Below are 17,942 nucleotides of genomic sequence, written 5' to 3'. Positions count from 1 at the left end.
AATTTTCTTTATTTTAAGGTCTATTTTGTCTGATTTGAAAATTGCTACTCTGGCTTTCCTTTGATTTCCATTTGCATGGAATATCTTTTTTCATCTTCTCACTTTCAGTCTGTGTGTGCCTCTGGGTCTGAAGTGGGTCTCTTGTAGACAGAATATATGTGGGTCTTGTTTTTGTATCCATTTAGCCTGTCTGTGTGTTTTGGTTGGAGCATTTAATCCTTTTGCATTTAAAGTAATTATGGATATATACTTTCCTATTGGCATTCTTCAAAATTGTTTTTGTAGGTCTTTTCCTTCTCTTGTGTTTCCTGCCTATAGGTCTCTTTAACATAGTTGTAAACTGGTTTGGGGGGCTATATTCTCTCAACTTTTGTTTATCTGTAAAACTTTTGATTTTTCCATCAACTTTGAGTGAGATCCTTGCCAGGTAGAGTAATCTTGGTTGTATATTTTCCCCTTTCAGTACTTTAAATACATCCTGCCATTTCCTCTGGTCTTCAGAGTGTCTGCTGAAAGATCAATTGTTAATCTTATGGGGTTCCTTTTGTATGTTACTTGCTGCTTTTCCCTTGCTGTTTTTACTATTCTTTCTCTGTGTTTAATCTTTGTTAGCTTGATTAGTATGTGTCTCGGCATATTTCTCCTTGGGTTTATCCTCTATGGGACTCTGTGCTTCTTGGATCAATTGACTATTTCTTTTCCCATGATAGGGAAGTTTTCAACTATAATCTTTTCAAAAATTTTCTCAGACCCTTTGTTTTTCTCATCTTTTTCTAGGACCCCTATAATTCAAATGTTAGTGCCTTTAATATTGTCCCAGAGGTCTCTGAGACTATCCTCAATTCTTCTCATTCTCCTTTTATTCTGTTCTCCAGTTATTTCCACTATTCTATCTTCCAGCTCATTTATCTGTTTTTCTGCCTCAGTTATTCTGCTACTGATTTCTTCTAGAGTATTTTTAATTTCAGTAATTGTATTGTTTGTCTCTGTTTATTCTTAATTTCTTCTAGATCTTTGTTAAATGTGTTAATTGATCCTTGCATTTTCTCCATTCTGTTTTTGAGGTTTGGGGTCATCTTTACTATCATTACCTTGAATTCTTTTTCATGTAGTTTGCATATTTCCTCTTCATTTATTTGGTCTTGTGAATTTTTACCTTGTTCCTTCATTTGTGTAATATTTCTCTGTCTTTTCATTTTTTTCTAACTTACTTTGTCTGAAGTCTTCTTTCCCCAGGCTTTAGGGTCATATACCTTTTTCCTTCTGGTTACTGCCCTCGGTGGGTGCGGTTGGTCCAGTGGTTGTGTAGGCTTTGTGTCGGGAGGGACTTGAGTCTGCATTCTGGTAGGAGGAGGTGAGTTTGATGGACAGGATTGTGTGAGGTGGTAGGTTTTGGGGTGTCCGTGGCAAGCCTCTCCACTAGGTTGGGTCTGTGTTCTGTCTTACTTGTTGGCTGGCTGAGGCGTCTTGCACTGGTTGCTGCTGCCAGTTGGGTGATTCCAGGTCTTAGAATCAGGTGGCGGTCTTCATGGGAGTTCTCAATAATCAATATTCCCTGGTGTCAGTAGGTCTCTGGCAGTCCACTGCCCTGGATTCAAAGCTTCCACTCCAAAGGCTCAGGCCCAGTCTTTGCCTGGGGAACTGACTCTCCACAAGCCATTTGTTATGCCATTAAAGTGGATTAAAACAAAAACACAAAAATAGCAAAACAAAATAAGAAACAAAAGAGGAGCCCCAGACAAATGGTAAATACAAAATCAAGCAAATAATAACAAAAACAAAGGAACACACATACATACACACACAAAACCCAAAATAGTCCAAAGACAAGAAAGTACAAGAGTGACTTGGCAAGCAAAGGAAACCAAAAATGATACCAACTGATTAAAAACAAAACTAACTAAAACACAAATCAGTAAACAAGACAAAAGCAGTGTGTCAACTGGAGAATAAGCAAAGAAAACAAAACAGACTAACAAACATGGTGAAATAAAGAAAGAAAAGGAAGAAAAGGAAAAAATAGAAAAGAAATAAAAGATTTATATATATTAAAGAATAACTATAGCAGGAAAAGAACAGTAAGAAAAACAAACAAAATTTAAAAAAGAAAAAAGCCCCACAGAATCACAAAAAACCAACGAAGAGGTGGAAGTATATAAAGGAAATCAAAAAGTGTGATGCTCTCAAAAACTTAGTTAATAGTAATAATAAAATAAACAACCATAGCAACAAAGAAAAACAATGAAGATAAAAAAACTAGGATCAACTACAGAACAAATTAAAATATATGAATAATAATAAATGTTTTTCTTGGATCTCAGCTGCCAGTGTCCTTTCCTTCACTGTGAGTCACAGTCCACCTTTGCCTCCCTAGGATGCCCTCCAATACTGGGCTGATGTCTGGGGCTGATGTCTGGACCTGCTGTGGGAACAGCTCAGACTAATCTGGCCCTATTCTTGCCTGCAATATCCACAGCTACCAGAGCTAGTGTGTTTTTTTGTGTGTGGGATAGCTCTCATTGTCTTTTTATATATTCCATAGACACAGTCTTCCTAATTGATCATGTGGTTTTAATCTGCACCTAGTACAGCTGGTGAAAAGGTTTTTGATCCTCTTTCTTAGCCACACTACCCTTGGAGTTCAACTGTGGTTGTATCCCCACCTCCGCATGTGGGTCATCCACAGGAGTTTGCTCCTGAGGCAGCCCTGGCAGACTTAGGTCTGCCTTAGTGAGGGCCTGGTGTGGAGGTGGCACAGTTGCTTGGATCACAGGGACCTTGGTGGTGCCAAGTGTGCAGAGATGCTGGTGGCCTCAGGCGCAGGAGCTAGGGCACTATTACAGTCTTTTTCTAGCCTCTGGCAGCTGGCATTAAAAGGCCTCTCTGGCTGGTTCTTCTCTGCTGTTTGGTGCAGCAGGCACTCAAAGGTCTCCACTGGCTGGGGTCCTCTCTGTTGCTCTGTGCATCAGACACTCAAAGGGTGACCCTCTCTGGAGTCTTTCTCTATTGGTCAGCTGCCAGCACTAGCATGTGAGGGAGAGAAGCTACAGTGATGGCTCCTCCCCCTGCACATGACTCAGCAGTATCGCTTTGCTTCAGTGGCTACTCAGCATTGCTCCAAAGGCATTCTCCACCATGATCTCCTCCCTCACGTCCTGTTGGGCTGTCTCCCAACAGTCAACAGCAACCCTCACCCTGGGATTGCTCTCCAGTCCCTATGCTCCAGCTCCCAGCCACTGTGTGTTTCAGGAGACTTGGGACCCTGACCAGGGTACATGGGGCTGCAGCAAGGATTGTCTGGTTCTCACTCCATTCAGACAGTCACAGATCAGCTAGCTTCATTCTCCAACAGCCTCAACTACTTCCCCTGTGTCTCATACAATTGCCTCAATTTGGGGATCTGACCCCTGCTTCAGTTCCCCAAACCCCAAGTGCAGGTCCAGTCCTGCTCATTCTCCTCTTTTCCCCTTCCTTCCTTTGTCTTACTGAGTTTTGGATCTATATATTCCTTTCCAGTGGTCAGGGACCCCTGTCTGCTCTCAGATGGTGTTCTGCAAGATCTTCTGCATCTGAAGGTGTATTCCTGATGTATCTATGGAGAGAGATGTACTGCACATCTGGCTAATCCTTCGAAATCTTGTCTTCCTCTGCAATCACTCTTTTCTTTTATTTTCTAGGTTTTTTTTTTTTTTTGCTGTGAACTGCAGTTGTTATGTCTGACTCAGTAATTCTTCGCAGTGTGAAGAAATTTGGAGAGGACAATCATGGTTTTGAGTCAGACAGCTCATGTAAGTGGCCTTTTTATCTTACTGTCTCTTGTACAAAAAAAGGTGAAAACAAAAGTGGAACAAACTAGTGAAGATATTCAAGGAGTAGAGAAAATTAAGCAATAATAAGTAGAACTATTACCTCATATTCTTCTTACACAACCTGGGTATTTCTCTCGAGAATACATGTAATATAATTGCTAAGAGTGCTAGGTAAGAATGCATAAATCCTGGGAGAGTGAAAGCATCTCACTATAAATATTTTTTCCCTGGATAGACTTGGGTTGTTTTAGCACTGGCTCAGATGGTAAAGAATCTGCCTGCAATGCAGGAGATCTGGGTTTAATTCCTGGGTCAAGAAGATCCCCTGGAGAAGGGAATTGCTACCCACTTCAGTATTCTTGCCTGGAGAATTCCATGGACAGAGGAGTCTGGTGGGCTACAGTCCATGGGGTTGCAAAAAGTCAGACATGACTGAGTGACTAACACTTTCAATACTTTCATTATTATTACCTTTATTCATATATTGTTATAATTGATTATAGTAATATGCATTTAGTGAGCATTGCTCTCTGAGAGGAATGGTACAAAGACACTGCTGGCCAGAGTGAGGTAAAGTGGATGGGGATCCATAGCACAAGTAACTAGAGTGTGCTAAGGGCAGATGATTCTATGCTATTATTATCTTCAAAAGTCCTATGATTTTACATTTTATAGAAAAGGAAACTGAGACTTAGATACATTGTCTTAAGCTTGACAAAGATTGCATGATTAATGATTAAAGGAGCTGTAATCCTAACCCAGTTCTGATTCCCAAATATGAGAGGTTAATCTTTATCTACACTATAATGCCTCTTACTCTGAATGAAATGAAATGAAAATGCCAGGGGAACCAGGCTGTGCTGTCCCATGATGATGGTTGACATTAAAATCCTGGGTTCCTTTCGCTATGGCTTCCGTATACCCATGACCCTGAACCCCCACTTTCACCTCTTCCCTTCCATCTGCTCTGACCTGTGCTGGGGAAAGTAATATGTGGCTCAACTCTATGGCTTCTAAGGCACAGGGGTGTCAGTGACATCTTATTGTCTGGTTGATTTATGGTCTGTATTTTAGGTAGATAAATTCTGATGTTTCTAAAAAACCAAACAATAAATAAGTATTCATTTTATTTGGTAGTTCAAAAAAATCAGATTTTTCTGTAACTAATTTACAAATTTTGGTCTTTAGTTAGCATTCAGAAGATAAAAAGATCTCATTTTCTGGAGAAAATGAAGTCAAGGCAGCAGTCCTATATGTGAAAGAGTGTTTTCTTCTATAATATAGAGGAAGAGAGAGAAAGGTGAAAAAGCAAATGATTATTTTGTATTGTTCCATGAATAAAATAATCATAGAAATGTTTTTCCAGAGCAAAATTGTTAATAATTATGTTTCATTTTGTCATTATTATTAACTGCTTTATGTATTGTTTTTATCCTGACAGATAACAATGATAAAAAATCAAAGTAAGTGACTGCTTCAACAATGCAACACATTTTGCAAATAATTCCCTAATATTCACATAAAAGACACAAAGCAGAAACAATATTTTCATATACATTGCACTGCCTACAAAATGGTATATATAATCCATTCTTTTTCTCTTTAAAACATTACTATAATTTGATTTCAAAAATCTTTGGGAATATTCCTTCTGGATTAGGTTCAAATATCCCCTATATGTCCAAGAACCCCACAGAATTTCTGACTTAAACAAGCAGAGGAAAAGTTGGACATGTAAGATTTCATGGTCGCAGAGGAGTTTTCTGAGGATATAGAAAAGAAAAAAAAAAATAGGTAAAAATCTCTGTCTTGAGGAACTTAACATGCCTTTAAGAATTCTCTCCTTTAGTGAGGGAGACATAGTAAACACCATAGATAAATAAAATATATAGCATGGTAGATAATGATAATTTATCATCCCCTTTCTAAGAAAAAACAATAAACATGGAAATGGAGATTTGAAATGATGTGGGGGGAGAGTTGAAATTTTAAAGACTTTGACCATGGATGGCCCATTGAAAAGGCAACTTTTGAGAGAAGGTATGAAGGAGGTGAGGGTGTTCTCCACTCTGTTATCTGAAGAAAGAACACTTCGGTGAGAGGAAATAGCAAGTGCAAACACCCAGGGGTGGGAACAGATTTGGTGCAGATGAAAGTCAGCAGAAAGGCCAGGCGGCTCGGGTAGAGTGAAGTAGAATTTCGCAGCCAGTGGGAGCTTTCATTCTTACTAAAGAATGACTCATGAAATCACAATTTAGGGAGAATTTCTCATTGTTTTAGAAAGGATGGTCTGTAAATCCCCATGTTTTTCTCCTTAGGTTACAAGATGAGAAGAAAGGTGGTAGCAGTCAAGTTGGCTTCTTTCGATTGGTAATAAACTATGCTGATTAATGGCATAGGTTTTGCAACTGTGAGTTGTTCAGATCGTGGGGAAAATGTTAATTTTTTAGTCGTATTGGCAGATGATTAACTATAGTGATCAATTTTTCAGTACTAAACTTTGTCTATGTGACAACATGTGGATTAGTAATTAGAAATCTATTGCTGATTAAACACACAAATTCTATCTGGTAGATGATCTACCAGATAGAATTTGTGTGCCTAGTGATCATTTTAGTAAAAAAAAATTGTCACAGTAATCATGTTATGCATATTTATTCTTATGATGCCTTTAGAAGTTCCATACTGTAGGTATTTTCTTCAAATTTGCAAAATGGAGACATTTCTGGGCACAAGCAGATACTCTTCATTATCAATATCAGTTCTGGGAGACAATTTCTACTATTGCTGAATAAGCCATATGGAGAATCTACATGGCAACAGCATCAGGGTCAGTGATTGTTTCCCCCTTAAGTTGGGGATGAAAAGCTAAGAACTAAAGTCAGCTCTTGAGGTAAAGAGAATGAATTAAGAGGCTAGGAAAGAAAGAACATGAGTTAACAATGTAAGAGTTTAATAACTTAGATAATTGATGCACCGTTTATTTCAGTGTTAGTGAGAACTCTCCATTTCAATTAAAACGATTCCCTTAAGACTTGGTGTTGAATACTATTTATCAGAATCTAGTAACTAAAATTAAATAGTCCTCCTACCTCTCCTGCTTTTCACCCATAGATGATCTCTGAATCCTTTGTTTTTCAAGTTTCGATTTTCTTCAAAGACTGACATTTGCCTGATGTCTGTGGGAAGTTTATGTGCACTTCTCCATGGAGTAGCCTATCCAGGCGTGCTACTCATTTTTGGCACAATGACAGATGTTTTTATTGAGTATGACATGGAATTACAAGAACTCAGTATCCCTGGAAAAGCATGTGTGAATAACACCGTAGTGTGGACAAACGACTCCCTCAACCAGAACATGACAAATGGGACACGCTGCGGGTAGGCTGCTATTTGTTTTTACTTTTTTTGCTCATATCTTAGATTGTAATTCAAAATGTGTAAAGAGAACCTTATGGAAGGACCTGGAGTGGTATCTAGCATGGAGTGAACAGAAACATAAATTTACACATAATTCTATAAATTACTCTGCCCTGAAGTTCTTCTTATTCCAGTGAGTTTTAAAATCCCAACAACAGCAACAAAATACAGAATTGGAAATTGCTCATTAAATACATACCCAAATTTCACACTTTGTAGACCGTAGGCTTGAGGATGACACTATTGATACTTAATATTGTTGGAAGGTGATTCATAAATTTTACTTGAGTCCTTGTCATTTCTCATATCTGAGACTTCCTTTTCCCTTCCTCCCTTTTTCTTTCCTCCTCCCCTCTTTCCTTCCTTCCTCTCTTCTCTTTTGTCCCTCAGCTTCTGTGGCTGTGGCTGATGACCCACTTGACCGCCAGTCTTCTCTCCACAATGGGAATTTCATCATTCCTGTGCTCTCGGACTTGGAGTAGGGGTCACTGGCCTCAATTAGCAGTTGAGCTGCTGTGAAAGAGTGACGTGGTGCTATGAACAGAAGACAGCCATGCAGAATTAGCCAGAGCTCACTGTGCTCCTGTTCTGTCTGTGATAAGCCCGACAGGCTGCCACGTAATCAGTGAGTCTGTAGTATACCCAGGGTTGACTCACTGTCATAGCATGGACTTTGCAGCCTGCCTCATGCTGCCTCAGGGCCAGAACAAGATCATTTTCACATATAAACTCACTCAGGTTCAAGAATCAAGAGCAGGGCCCATCCTGGCTAGAGAGACACTTGGAATGGCTCCCTCAAGTGATTCATATTTTTCTCCAGCATTTAAAAATTTTTCTATAGGCTTGATTCCAGATTATGACAAATCCTTCTAAATTACTGATGTTCTTCCATAATATTTGTTGCTAGCATCTTTCATTCATCTACTCATTCAACCAAAATTTTTGGAACACCAATTATGTACGAGGAAAATGTGTAAGCATAAAGGCTACAGTGGTATCTTATGAGTGATCGTCCTTATCTTTGTGGAGCTCATGTCTAATTGGGGAGACCATCATGAAATCAGTGACCATGCAGATAAGTATGTAGTTATAAACTGGTTAGCACTTGACAGAAAAGTACAGGACAACATACAATGTACAGAATTATCCTTAAAAAATAAGCCTACTCATAAGAAATAAATTTCCAACATATAAATGTGTATATTTCTCTTCTAAATTTGGAAGTAACATAACAAACAATTTGTATAAAAGAGAGGCTGTCTTCAATGATAGCCTTTAAAATATTTTTACTTGCACCATGTAGCTTACGAGATCTTAGTTCCCCAACCAGGGATTGAACCTGAGTCCTCTGCAGTGTAACTGCAGAGTCCTAACCACTGGACGCCCAGGGCATTCACAATGACAATCTTATTTTCTTTCATTTATGTTGGAGAACAAAAGACTTGAACTGATATTTACAGAGTGATATGACTATAAAATGTGAACTAATCACTTACCCCTTTGGGAAAAAAATCCATTCAGACTTACATATGTAAAAAGACCCCAGTTGTTAATAACATCAGTCAATCCTAAAGGAAACCAACCCTGAATATCCATAGGAAGGACTGATGTTGAAGCTGAAACTCCAAAACTTTGGCCATCCTATGAGGAGAGTTGACTTCATTGGAAAAGACCCCGATACTGGGAATATTGAGGGCAGAAGAGAAGAGGGTGATGAAAGATGAGATAGTTGGATGGCATCATCAACTCAATAGACGTGAGTTTGAGCAAACTTTGGGAGATAGTGAAGGAGAGGGAAACCTGACATGCTGCAGTCCATGGGGTTGCAAAGAGTCAGACACAAATGAGTGACTGGAAAACAATAAATCAATAACACTCATGAAAGTAAACTCTTCAAGTGAAAGATCCTGAAGTATATCCTATAATGCCTTGAAAATTGGAAATAAATGTTAGAGGGACCAGTATTTGAGACATAGTCAAGATAACAAGTGCTCATAAATATTTATTAGATAAACTGAAGAATGAATATGCCCTTAATGTCTGCATCACTGGCATCCGATAGAAAGGATGGCTACCCATTACTCACTGGGCTTCCCAGGGGGCACTAGTAGTAAAGAACCCACCTGTCTCCTATGCCAAAGACATAGATCTTATGGAGGAGGGAGTGGCAACCCACTCCAGTATTCTTGCCTGAAGAAAAGCTCATGGATAGAGGAACCTGATTGGCTCGCAAAGAGTCAGACACAACTGGGGCAACTTAGCACATACCCATTATTCACACTTTATTGATTCTTACTGGGTCATATACTTGAAGGTGAGCAAATCATTCAAAGTAAATAAGGGCTTTCAGAAATTCCTTGGCTTTGGCTGAATTCACATGATACCAAACATGTAAATAGATATCTGTCCTTTTTAAAAAATTTTTTTCATATGGCTATTTGAAATTGTGTAGACCACACCTTTCTTAGGCCTTTACCAGGAGCTCAAACTGAAGAAAATGTGAGTTATTATGGTCACTGACAAGAATACTGCTAACTGAATAAATGTTTGTTTAGCTTTCATGTGATAAGATCACTGTGAAAATGAACTTGGGTGGGACAGAAGAGAGGCAGGGGATGTTTTCTTACCAGTAAGTAGTGAATGTGCCTCCAAAATTACCCAACTCTTTCACAGATTTCTTTCTTGGAAAAAGTACAACATTAAAAGTACAATGTCTCCACCTACTATAATCAGTGTGCTAGTCTTAGACTATACAAGAAACTCAATGATCTTATCAACATAAACATGCATGTACAATGTAGGAACTGATTTTTCTCTTTCATTATATTGATTTCAACATATCAGTTATCATCCATTTGATGGAATTTTAGGCTGGAGCCTTCCAAATGGCTGAGTGAATAAGACTGAGAAGGATGGCAGAACATTAGGCTTTCTGACTAGCTTCTCAGAATTTATTTGCTCCAAGTAGTCAAATAATAAGGTAATAGAATGAAAGAAGAAAAAAAAAATCACAGTGCAGTTTACTTTAAAAAAAAAATCCAATTAAAGTGTAAAAACTCAAATGGAAGCTACAAAGCCCTATAACTTAATTGTGGAAGTGACATACCATCATTTCTGCTATTTTCTGTTGGTCACACAGACCAACTCTGGTGTAATTTGGGAGAGGACTACACAGGAGTGTGAATACCAGGAGGCAAAAATAATAAGGGGCTCCCTGGAGGCCGACCCACAGCCATTAGGAAGCTTGTCCTTACCTGCTTGACGTGGATGTGTTGATGCAGAAATCTAAGTCTGTACTTCCTCTTGGATTTCAGTCTATTTTCTTAGCAATATACATTTATCTTATGCACTCAAGTACTATTTTGAAGTTAGACACTGAAGACCAGGTACTTTGAAAAACAGTTTTATCAGGATTTAATTCATATATCATAAAATTCACCCACTTAAATACCATAAAATTCACCCACTTAAAGTATCCAGCTCAGTGGCTTTTAGTATATTCACAGAGCCAATTTTAGAACATTTTTGTTATTTTACTATCACCTAAATTTCACTCCCCAGTTCCCCATCCTCCCCTCAGCCCTAGACAACCACTAATCTACTTTCCATCTCTGTAGATTTGCTTATTCTGGACATTTCATGTAAATAGATTCATACAATATGTGGGCCTTTGTGACCAGCTTCTTTAACTTAGCTTAATGTTTCCAAGGTTCATCCATGTGGTATTAATAGCATAAATTAATACTTCATTTATTTTAATTGCTGAATAATATTTCATTGTATGAATATAATACATTTATTGTGTGGATATAATGTGTGGGTTTATCCATTCATCAGTTGATGGACATTTGAGTTGTTTCCTCTTTTCAGTTATTACAAATGCTGCTACGAACGTTTGTGTACATGGTTTCCTTTGGACATATGTTTTCATTTCTCTTGAGTAGATACCTAGGAAGGGGATTACTGGGTCAGATGTTAATTATACGTTTAACCACTTGCAGAATTTCCAGACTGTTTTTCAAAGTGGCTGTACCATTTTATGAGCTTCCCGAGTGGCTCACACGGTAAAGACTTTGCCTGTAATGCAGGAGACCTGGGTTCGATTCCTGGGTTGGGAAGATCCCCTGGAGAAGGAAATGGCAATCCATTCCAGTATTCTTGTGTGGAGAATTCCATGGACAGAGGAGCCTGGTGGGCTACAGTCCATGGGGTCACAAACAGCCGGACATGACTGGGTGACTAACACTTAACAGGTGTGAGGGTTCAAGTTTCTTCACATTCTCACCAACACTTGTTATTATCTATGTCTTGACTGTAGTTCCATGCATGCATGCGTGCTCAGTTGTGTCTGACTCTTTGCCACCCTATGAGCTGAGATTTCCAGGCAAGGATACCAGAGTGCGTTGCCATTTCCTCCTCCAGGGGATCTTCATGACCCAGGGGTTGAATCTGAATCTCCTGCACCTCCTTGCATCGGCAGGTGGATTCTTTACCACTGAGCCACCTGGGAAGCGCTGACTGTAGCTCCAGTAGGCTGAATAATGGCCCCCAAAGAGATCTACAATATTCCTGTGAATGTTACCTTGTATGGGAAAAAGAGTCTATGCAGATATAATTAACTAAAATATCTTGGGATTGGGGAGATTATACTGGATTACCCAGGTAAGCCCTAACTGCAATCACGAGTATTTTTTAAAGAGACGGTTACTAAAAAGAGGCAGAAGGAGATCTGACTTTAGAGAAAAAAAGAGACAAAAGGTGCCTGTAAGGGACTGAAGTGAGGTCCCAAGCTCAGGAACCCCTGTAGCTACCTGAAGCTGGAAGAGGAAGAAACAGATTCTCCTCTAGAGTCTTTGGAGAAAGTGCATCCCCACCAGCACCTTAATTTCAATCCTGTGAAACTGATTTCAGACTTCTGGTCTCCAGAAATGTGAGAAAGATGGAAATATGTGTAGACATCAAAGGGTGACATAAGGAACCTTTGAATGAAGAAAATATTCTGCTCTTTATTGTATCGAAGTCAACATCCTGGTTGTGATAATGTCCGATAGTTTTGCAAGATGTTACCACTGGGAGAAAACTAGATAAAGGGCATGCATAATCTCTCTATAATATATCTCACAATTGCATTAGCCATTCTGGCAACGTACTAGCATAGTGTGAGGGTATTCTATAAAGCAGCTTTACCTAGTAATAAATCATTTGTCCATAGGTCAATGTCCCACACATTGAGGAATATGGACCCTTTGATATTTTGGAAGTAGGATATGCATGCATTTCTACCAGTTGGGTTGCCACTGATATTCACTCTAATGCAACAGTTCTCAACCTTCTTGGCACCAGGGACTGATTTTGTGGAAGACATTTTTTCCCCATGGATTGGGTGTGGGGAGGATGGTTTCGAGATGATTCAAGTGCATTACATTTATTTTACACTTTGTTTCTAACCTAATGCTACCACTGAGCTAATGGGAGGTACCCGTATGTGGCCCAGAGGTTGGGGACCTGCTCTAAGGTGTCAGTGCTACTGAGTCTACAGTCCATTAGAACCCCTATGAACCCCTACAGTTCATAAAAACCCTAGTGAAAGGAGAGCTTCTGGCGAATCAATGGATCTTGTCATAAAGATCTCCTAGGTATCTTCAATGAGAAACCTAAGGCTTTAGTACATCTGAAACCTTGGTATACATTGCTGTTGTTCAGTTGCTAAGTCGTGTCTGATTTTTTGTGACCCCATGGACTACAGTGCACCAGCCTTCCCTGTCTTTCACTATTGCCTGGAGTTTGCTCAAACTCATATCCATTGAGTTGGTGATGCTATCTAACCATCTCATCCTCTATTTCCCCCTTCTCCTCCTGCCCTCAGTCTTTCCCAGCATCAGGGTCATTGAGTGATTCAATTTTATTTATCTTATTTTTCATAAAAAGCAAGTCAAGAATCCTCATATCATCCTAAAATCCTCAAGAATCCTCATATCATCTATTTTACCTTTTCCCTCTAATTGATATTTTTCTCCCCTCTTCTCTCTTTGACAAATGTGTCAGGGCAATCTTAATTTACTCAAGTAGGCATATGTCAGTTTTGCTGTTAAAAAGAAAGACACTCAAATCACCTATAAACTTTATAGAATACTTTCTAGGATTTTATAGTCATGATAGTTTTCCACCATGCAGATGACAAAGAGTCTGATGTGCAGTCAAAGGATCCAAGTCAATCTCCTGTTTTCCTTCCTAACAGTTTTTCTGATAGGCTTGCCCTGTTGTCCCAGAAATATTCCAAAATAGCCTTTAAAACTCTAATGACCCTTCCCAGAATAAATAAAACTGAGTTAATGATTCATCTCTGGGGTGCCTCACGAGTGAGAAGAACCACAAACCACACATGTTCCTATCCACACCCCCCAACAGTGATGCAATTCTCCTGAACTTTGCTCCAGTAAATCCCACAGCTGGGTCAATGCTCGGCGCCCTTTGTCCATGACTGGCAGCTGCATTTTTCATGACAGGCACTCTCTCACCTCTGCTTACATAGTCTGTAGAATAAATGCATCCCAGGGAATCTAAGTAAAACTTTTTGACAAATTCTCATAGTTTTCTGTTTTGGGGACACACAAATTTTATTTCACAAACAGAAAACTAAGAGCATGCACTCGTTTATACATTAGAAATCTTTACTCATCAGTTCCGTTCGGTCTCTAAGTCGTGTCTGACTCTTTGTGACCCCATGAACTACAGTACACCAGGTCTCCCTGTCCATCTCCAACTCCCAGAGTCCACCCAAACCCATGTCCATTGAGTCGGTGATGCCATCCAACCATCTCATCCTCTGTCATCCCCTTCTCCTTCTGCCCTCAATCTTTCCCAGCATCAGGGTCTTTTCAAATGAGTCAGCTCTTCGTATCAGGTGGCCAAAGTATTGGAGTTTCAGCTTCAACATCAGTCCTTCCAATGAACACCCAGGACTGATTTCCTTTAGGATGGACTGGTTGGATCTCCTTGCATTCCAAGGGACTCTCAAGAGTCTTCTCAACACCACAGTTCAAAAGCGTCAATTCTTTGGCACTCAGCTTTCTTTATAGTCCAACTCTCACATTCATACATGACCTCTGGAAAAACCATAGCCTTGACTAGACGGACCTTTGTTGACAAAGTGATGTCTCTGCTTTTTAATATGCTGTCTAGGTTGGTCATAACTTTCCTTCCCAGGAGTAAGTGTCTCTTAATTTCATGGCTGCAATCACCATCTGCAGTGATTTTGGAGCCCAGAAAAATGAAGTCAGCTATTGTTTCCACTGTTTCCCCATCTATTTGCCATGAAGTGATGGGACTGTATGCCATGATCTTATTTTTCTGAATGTTAAGCTTTAAGCCAACTTTTTCACTCTCTTCTTTCACTTTCATCAAGAGACCCTTTAGTTCTTCTTCACTCTCTGCCATAAGGGTGGTGTCATCTGCATATCTGAGATTATTGATATTTCTCCTGGCAATCTTTTTTTTTTTTTTTAATTAGTTGATGTACTTCAAGTAGATGTACATTTACACTGCTTTTTAACCTCTCTCTTGCTATCTAGGTTCACTCTGGTCATGTTCTTTTGAAACATCCCACCCTCACCTTCTCCCACAGAGTTCAAAAGTCTGTTCTGTATTTCTGTGTCTCTTTTTCTGTTTTGCATATAGGGTTATCGTTACCATCTTTCTAAATTCCATATATATGTGTTAGTATGCTGTAATGTTCTTTATCTTTCTGGCTTACTTCACTCTGTATAATGGGCTCCAGTTTCATCCATTCATTAGAACTGATTCAAATGAATTCTTTTTAACGGCTGAGTAATATTCCATGGTGTATATGTACCACAGCTTCCTTATCCATTCATCTGCTGATGGGCATCTAGGTTGCTTCCATGTCCTGGCTACTATAAACAGTGCTGCGATGAACATTGGGGTGCACGTGTCTCTTTCAGATCTGATTTCCTCAGTGTGTATGCCCAGAAGTGGGATTGCTGGGTCATATGGCAGTTCTATTTCCAGTTTTTTAAGAAATCTCCACACTGTTTTCCATAGTGGTTGTACTAGTTTGCATTCCCACCAACAGTGTAAGAGGGTTCCCTTCTCCACACCCTCTCCAGCATTTATTGCTTGTAGACTTTTGGATAGCAGCCATCCTGACTGGCCGTGTAATGGTACCTCATTGTGGTTTTGATTTGCATTTCTCTGATAATGAGTGATGTTGAGCATCTTTCATGTGTTGTTAGCCATCTGTATGTCTTCTTTGGAGAAATGTCTGTTTAGTTCTTTGGCCCATTTTTTGATTGGGTCATTTATTTTTCTGGAATTGAGCTTCGGGAGTTGCTTGTATATTTTTGAGATTAATCCTTTGTCTGTTTCTTCATTTGCTATTATTTTCTCCCAATCTGAGGGCTGTCTTTTCACCTTACTTATAGTTTCCTTTGTTGTGCAAAAGCTTTTACGTTTCATTAGGTCCCATTTGTTTATTTTTGCTTTTATTTCCAATATTCTGGGAGGTGGGTCATAGAGGATCTTGCTGTGATTTATGTCAGAGAGTGTTTTGCCTATGTTCTCCTCTAGGAGTTTTATAGTTTCTGTTCTTACATTTAGATCTTTAATCCATTTTGAGTTTATTTTTGTGTATGGTGTTAAAAAGTGTTCTAGTTTCATTCTTTTACAAGTGGTTGACCAGTTTTCCCAGCACCACTTGTTAAAGAGGTGGTCTTTTTTCCATTGTATATCCTTGCCTCCTTTGTCAAAGATAAGGTGTCCCTAGGTTCGTGGATTTATCTCTGGGCTTTCTATTCTGTTCCATTGATCTATATTTCTGTCTTTGTGCCAGTACCATACTGTCTTGATGGCTGTGGCTTTGTAGTAGATTCTGAAGTCAGGCAGGTTGATTCCTCCAGTTCCATTCTTCTTTCTCAAGATTACTTTGGCTATCCGAGGTTTTTGTATTTCCATACAAATTGTGAAATTATTTGTTCTAGTTCTGTGAAAAATACCGTTGGTAGCTTGATAGGGATTGCATTGAATCTATAGACTGCTTTGTCTCCCGGCAATCTTGATTCCAGCTTGTTCTTCTTCCAGCCCAGCATTTCTCATGATGAACTCATATGCATGTATGTTAAATAAGCATATTTCTTTGCTTATTTAAGCAAATAAGTTAAATGTTTGCTTTTAACTTATATAAGTTAAAAGCATATATGTTAAATAAGCATATAAGTTAAATAAGCAGGGTGACAATACACATAATACTCATAATACTACATTATACACTGTATCTTTGTAGGTATTTAGTTTTTGAAAAGGCCTCTGATTGTGGATACTTGTATATAAGTTTATGATTTTCTAGATCTTGTTCACTCTGGGGGTCCCCTTAAATCATCATGAAAAATTAGGAATGTGGTAAACACAGACATATTAGTTGGTTTGGAGACTGTCAGAAGGTAGACTAAGGCAGTTGTTTCCTTCCTTTTTAGTATTTTTCAAGTGAAAGAAAAATCTAGAAACAATTGAGTACCTACTATGTGTAAGGTATTGTATCAGGCCTCAGCAGTGAAAGCAAGCAGTCTTTTCTCTCAAGTCACTTGCAGTTTACTAGCAAAAGAAACATGAATATACTCGAAATAAATATATTCAATAAAAATATTGAATAATAGTGCAAAATGGCAATAAAATCTGCCATGGAATAATAGTTTGTTGTGAATTAATAAACTATAATTAAATACTTTGTCTGAATTCAGTAGAGGGAGAGAACAATTCAAACTTGGGTCAAAAGGGAAGGCTGATAGATAGCAGAAAGCTGGTAGAATAAGAACATCTAGGCTAAAGATGCTACTTTCTGATTCTCTTAAGAAATGCATATCTAGTTTGTCTCCATGGCTCAGATGTATCATCAACCAATGTGTTAATTTTCCAGTGACAAAACTTATTTCCCAAAAACAATTTCAGAATCATTTTTTTCTCCTCTTCCTGCCCCTGCCAATTCCAAACCCTGTGTCACAATATGATAACTGTGATGGAAAATGCTGTATAGCTTTTTTGCCTCCTCACAAGTTCTTTGACTTCAACCTTAGAGATTGTCCTAGAGAGCAAAGCTTTCTGGGCTGTGGTCAGCAGAAAGACTTGGAGAAGAAATTGTTTTTCTCTCCCTATGGGAAGATGTGGCTCAGCAGTAAAGAATCTGCCTGCCAACACAGGAGACGTGGGCCCACCAGGCTCTTTTGACCATGAAATTTTCCAGGCAGGAATACTGGAAGGGGTTGCCATTTCCTTCTCCAAGGGATCTTCCTAACCAAGGGATTGAACCCACGTCTCCTGCATGCTGATTTACAGCACACATCTCTCTACCAGTGCCTTTGCAGACACTGGTCTGGCTTTTTGAAATCCTTCTCCAGCTGTGACTGTGCTTTCACTAGTAATGACCACGAGTGAAAGGGGCCTCAGTGGACAGAGCTCTAGGCTGCCATCTAGGGTCCCCTGTCTTCCCACAGCTGCCTATTAATTACTACGCAACCCTCACATCTCTACCTGTAAACACGAAGGAGGTAGGCATGTTTGCTATGATGGGTACCGTGAGGTCTGTTCGGGGATTTGGACTGATTGTAATTCTACACAGATAAAATGCTTTATCCATTTTATTTGCAATATGTATGTAACATACAATGCGTATATTTTAAATACATAATATGTGTATTTTAAAAT

At 39.1% G+C, this 17,942-nt stretch overlaps 1 protein-coding gene across 4 annotated transcripts in view; it reads left to right on the top strand.

Moving 5' to 3' along the window:
* Window positions 1-17,942, top strand: part of ABCB11 (ATP binding cassette subfamily B member 11) — a 98,473-nt gene that overhangs the window by 13,283 nt on the left and 67,248 nt on the right. For 2 of the 4 annotated variants that reach the window (XM_043488260.1, XM_043488258.1), the window contains exons 2-5: window positions 3,682-3,788; window positions 5,251-5,272; window positions 6,128-6,179; window positions 6,952-7,190. In XM_043488260.1, the coding sequence (XP_043344195.1) occupies window positions 3,713-3,788; window positions 5,251-5,272; window positions 6,128-6,179; window positions 6,952-7,190 (389 nt within the window). In that variant the 5' untranslated portion in view covers window positions 3,682-3,712. Of the gene's footprint in view, window positions 1-3,677; window positions 3,789-5,250; window positions 5,273-6,127; window positions 6,180-6,923; window positions 7,191-17,942 lie in introns of those variants that run through there. The other 2 variants (XM_043488259.1, XM_043488261.1) reach the window with 2 other exon arrangements.

Source organism: Cervus canadensis, chromosome 15, assembly GCF_019320065.1.
Source record: "Cervus canadensis isolate Bull #8, Minnesota chromosome 15, ASM1932006v1, whole genome shotgun sequence".
Lineage (NCBI taxonomy): Eukaryota > Metazoa > Chordata > Mammalia > Artiodactyla > Cervidae > Cervus > Cervus canadensis.
Note: the sequence above shows the minus strand (reverse complement) of the source record. Positions and strands in the feature narration are given on the sequence as shown.